Here is a 5,466-nt window from a genome sequence, read left to right on the forward strand (position 1 = left end):
CTGCAAAATAGTTAATTTTTTGCCCTAAATACAAGTTTATTACACAGTAGTCAAACATGTAACTTAATAACATGTTATATAAAAAATTAATGATAATAAGTTTATCAGAAATGAATTAATTCTGCAAATAAACTTTCTGCATTTGAAAATTTTCTACACCTGAGGGGAGGGAGAGATCTAGTAAAATTAGATTTATTATAACTTCAGTTGGACCAAACACCTTCTCTCTATATATATGCATCACTAAAGAAATAAATAAAATTATCATGCTTAAAAAACAGATGTACCATACCAGTTTTTTTCCCCTTGTTACCCTTTACATTGAGAAATAACAAACAGTACAACGCTGAAAATACTATCCTTGAAATTTTGTTTAAATGAAGAAACACACGCACTATCTTTTTATTTAAGCATTACACTTCAAAAACATATACACATACCAATTTATTTTCACTAGCCTTTATACTAATAACATGCCATATAAAAATGAAAAGAATTATCCTTGAAATTTAGATAAAATGAAGTAACACAATGGGAAAATTTATGCACACGGACATCAGTTACAGATGGTGGTGGATTTGGAATGCTAAAGAGTGTTGGTACTGTAGTTTTTCTTAGTTTTTTTCTATCTTTGCATAGTGACTCAAATTGAGATTCCTCAAAATGATCCTGTAAATACATAAAGTAATAAAAAAAAAGTATACAAAATAAATAAAAGTACAAAAAACAAACCACACAGTGAGGTTGTGCCAAAGGCAGCAAGCATGAACTGTAAGTAAGTATAGGCAATAAATAAATATGCAGGTAATTAAATTAGGCCCAGTATTATAAAAAACTGAAACAATAAATAAACCATGTCTAACATATCAGCAGCAGCATCTTGTAAGCTTGGGCAGAATTTAATTATCCAATATTTATTTTTTGCCTATAATTTAAAGTGTTCTTTAGAACATTATCCAAAAATTAAATGAAGTAGTGTTTTGCTATAACATTAAAAACAACTAAAATAAAACTTTATATTTCTTGCTATAGTGCTCTTACAATAGATAAGAAAATAAGAGTTCACTTCACCCAACTTTTAAGATACTAGGCCGATAAATACATTTATAATTACAGCAGACTATGATTCTTGTTATAATTGTAGTAATGTTTATTGCTCTAATTGAAATATTTAATTTTTAATTCTCTAATCATTCAAAACATAGCCCTAATTTCGGAGCACAGTGCCAACATGCATTTTAAAAAGCATCAAGGCCAGTTTAAACAACAATTTTTTAAATTACACCGGCACAGACATATCCAATTAAAGTTATTAAAAACTCTAGAACGTAGTTCAGTAGCTTTCTGAATTTGTAGGCAATTTTTTATTTAGAGATGACAACACAAAATAACGCTTCAGAAAATATTATTTATCATGTATAAAAATCTGTTTTGTAACACAGATCAGTAATAACTGTTTATCAATGTCATGAGGATTTAATTTGACGAGATCACATTCTTTAGAAGTATCAAATTCATGAAAGGATTTTGGCTTGGCCTTTGAAATTCATCATTACAGGCAGATTTATTTGATTGTTATGCATGCATTAAACACTACACATGCATTAAAAACACTACACATGCATTAAAAACACTACAATTTTTTTTGAAAAATACACATGCAGTTTCACAAGTTTTCTGTGCTTATTTGAAAGTTCTGCATTCATTTCTAAATCTTTACTCCATTGCCAAATTGTATAATACTGGATTATAACTATATGGTACTTGCAATTATTGATTAGATTATATATATTTTGTCTCATACTATTCAATTTATTCTACTGACATCAGATGTCAATGTCAAAATTCTGGAAGTTATTTTAACCAAGAAACAGTAGTGGGCACCGTGCATAAACAACTCATCTAACTTTTTAACAACAGTGATTATAAAATAAAGAAAAAAATTATATATCATTCCAACGATATTGCAACTATAGTATAATGTTACATATATCTTTAGCAAACATTCAGATTATATCTTGACTTTCCAAATTATTATTTATTTTTTAATAAATTTCAATATGCTAATGATTTTCATGTTACATTAGTATAAATTCCACAATTAGCACAGGAAAACAAAATCTGCGCTTTATATTAGAAGAGAAATTTCTTTTCCACATTCAAAACATCCACATTGGCGATGTTTGGCGACGGGTACATTAACCCTAGACTAATTTAATTATAGCTATTATTACAGAAATTAGCAGATACTCAGGTTATTGTACACAAGAATTTCACTTTACTTGCACATTATAAACATCAGAGAAGATATAAACTCTAAATGAAGGCGTAATTAACATTATACTTACTAAGCAAAGTTCAGCGCCTGGACCAGGTTTCCAATTGTCTCTTCGGCAATTATTTACCCATATTTTTCTCCTTTCTTCATTTTTAGGAAATTTTACCAATGTATGACCTTTCCGTGAATGATTTGAACAATTAATAGCTGCACATCCGCCCATTTTACACAAAAAAACACATAAAATTGTTGCACCGTAACTACACAGCCGCCATTAAATCTCCCACTTGGGATCGCGAATGCCTGATGATTCAGCCTGGTATATAGGAGCCTTACCCAGAGACGCCCAAGAGAATGTCCCCCAGAGCATAATACAGCCACCACCGGCCTGTGTATGACCTACTGTGAATTGAGGGAGCAACTGTTCGCCTGGAAGACGGCGTATCCTGACACGGCCATCGGCGTGATGAATGACAAACCGTGATTCAACTGACCAGGCAACTCTCTCCCACTGATCCATGGACCAGTCGCGATGTTCCTGGGCCCAGCGCAGGCGCAGTTGGCGATGGCGCTTGGTCAGTAAAGGCCCACGAGTGGGACGTTTGCTGCGTAGCCCCATATCCAACAGTGTCCGCTGAACAGTGTGCTCCGATACTTTTCTACTTGGCCCTGCATTGTATTCGGCTGTCAGCTGAGCCACTGTCTGGCTCCGGTTTTGTTTCACCATGCGAGACAGTCTCCGACGATCTTTTTCTTTGATAGCGTGTGGACGTCCAACACCATGTCGTCTACTGCTGGTTTCACCGTCATTCATCTACTTTTCATACGTACTAACAACTGTAGATCGCGAAAAACCCACGAGTCGTGCAGTTTCGGAAATATTGTTCCGAGCCTTCGAGCCATTACAATCTGCCCTCTATCAAAGTCGCTTAGATCTGCAGCCTTTCCCATCACACACAGAAGTAAGTGAAAGAATGATTCTTCAGACTCTGCAGCAGTTATATACCACTTCCACATGATCACGTGCCTTCCACGTCATCCAGGCGCGTTCATCGCAAAATGTAGGGCTGGTCATAATGTTTTGGCTCTTGAGCGTATGTTGGTTCATAAATTGCATATTGTCATAAATACATTCAGTATTCATGAATGTGGATTACGAAAATGAAATCAAATGCTTTAATCTCGACACATTTTTAAAATGACATTACATTTTCTCGTATTTTGGCATTTATGTTTATGATATGTTTATGGAGTGTACTATTATAAATCATCAGTTTAACAGTTTCACAAAAATTTAACACTTTTCGTGCTAAATAAAAGGTGAAAGTGTAATTTTTATCAGTTATTTTCTGCTGATTTCAAAAATGTTTATAAACCTGTATACCATCACCCAGGATATTTGCGCAATCGCATGAAAGACAGCAGGGTAAAAAGTAATTCATATTACAAAATACTCTGTTACAAAAAAATGTATTTCATTTTTGTAATTAGCTCACTAAAAGGCAAAATAATTAACGTAGATTATATCATAAAATCAATAGTGGCAAATTTTATTAAATTCTTTAAAATATTATATTAATAACTATGAAGCTTCTTAATGAAATTTAGAGCATATTAGCTACTAAGAAAAAGTCGAGTAGGGTGTATTGAACGTAGTAAGTTAATACTGCCTAAAAAATAACACATCTGCATTTCAAAAAAAAAAATGATGTTTTAAATCTAGTACGTAATTTCACATATTTTTTCAGTGGTGATTTGAAAAATGGAATCCGAAGTCAGGAGTTTTGCAAACTGAGAGCTTTTATATTTTCACAAATAATTCTATTTTACCTTACATTAATGAATTTATTTTAGTGACATAAGTTATAAACAAATGGCACAATAACAAAAATGTTTTAATCCGTTTTATAAAGCATATAGAAAGATTTACTAATATATTAATAGATTTAGTATCTTATATAAAGCACATAATCGAATGCAAAGAAAATAAAAATATACTTCCATGTATTGCCCTTATACAATGATTGTTATAAAATTATCTGAATGTGTTAAAGCTAAGGTTATTATGTATTAAAGCATTAGCTTCAAGGCAAAACTTTGTTTTGGTTGATTTTCGCCTACTTGTACTTTTTTCACTAGGTACATCTCTTTTCAACATCCATTATTTCACTTTCATTGATACCGTATTTTCATATCTTTTATATCCTGATGAAATCGTTCACCTAGTTCTTCACTGACTTTTTTTATATTCTCTGAAAAGTAAGTAATCTATGTGTGCATGTGAAAAATGTAATTTAGAACTCATGTTGATAATCCTTCGAGCAATCTTAATATTTGTAGCATGTCTTCTACAATAATTTTGTAATCTGGATGTTCCCTGTTCCCTGAAAAAAGTTTCTTCACCTGTTTAAAACTTAGCCATGCTATCTTTTACACAATCATTCGCCGTTGCTTCAAACTTAGAATCTAACACAAGTTTTCGAACTTGAGGTCCAACAAAACTTCGGTCCTTAAGTTTAGCATCAGAAATAGAAGGAAAATTTCCAACAAATTTATATAAGTCTTTTTCATTTCTTTTATTTAAATATTTGACAAACTTATATTCTTCGTGTACTTTTTGAGAGCATACACCTTTAAACGCTATGTGGAAGACTAAGTAGAGAATTCTCGCTATGTCTTTAAGAATAAATACTGCAGATGAAAGGTTTAAATAACATTTTTATATGAATCTTAAAACTAAAACAAAAGCTCGCACTTCGTGCTCGCAAATCACCACCACTTGTGGCTACGTAACAGGAAGTAAGCAAGTAACAATTCAATAGTAAATTGATAATCTAATAATTGGCTCTTTAGCTTAACTAACGTTAAATCGACTGCACACAGTATAAACTTGAAATATGTCGAACACCTAACTAGAGAGCTAATTTTAAACTCCCAACATAAGCATCGGAACTAAGTCCGCTACTAGCCTTTTGAATTCCTGAAGCGCAGCTTAAATACTGCTCCTGAAACACGTTTAAAATTTACATCTACGTAAAGCAAAATTTATATTCCCGCAGGAAACTGGAATTAGGAGTAACAAAACTAACGAAACTAACTGATTAGTCAAACGAAAACTAACTGATTAGTCAAACGAAAACTAACTGATTAGAATAAAGTAAAACCTTAAAAACTGTTTCATAATACCT

General features: G+C 32.2%; 1 protein-coding gene across 1 annotated transcript; it reads right to left on the bottom strand.

Annotated features, from left to right (window-relative positions):
* Nucleotides 1-416: 416 nt before the first annotated feature.
* On the bottom strand, nucleotides 417-2,512 carry LOC146998308 (peroxynitrite isomerase THAP4-like). The gene is made up of 2 exons (XM_085812398.1): nucleotides 2,349-2,512; nucleotides 417-669 (listed from the first exon to the last, which is right to left on the bottom strand). Exons 1-2 carry the CDS (start codon nucleotides 2,499-2,501, stop codon nucleotides 466-468), a joined length of 357 nt encoding a protein of 118 aa, XP_085668524.1. The 5' UTR covers nucleotides 2,502-2,512; the 3' UTR covers nucleotides 417-465.
* Between the last annotated feature and the right edge of the window lie 2,954 nt (nucleotides 2,513-5,466).

Source organism: Stegodyphus dumicola, chromosome 3 (assembly GCF_044657685.1).
Source record: "Stegodyphus dumicola isolate Sdum_Otavi_A_Nest chromosome 3, ASM4465768v1".
Lineage (NCBI taxonomy): Eukaryota > Metazoa > Arthropoda > Arachnida > Araneae > Eresidae > Stegodyphus > Stegodyphus dumicola.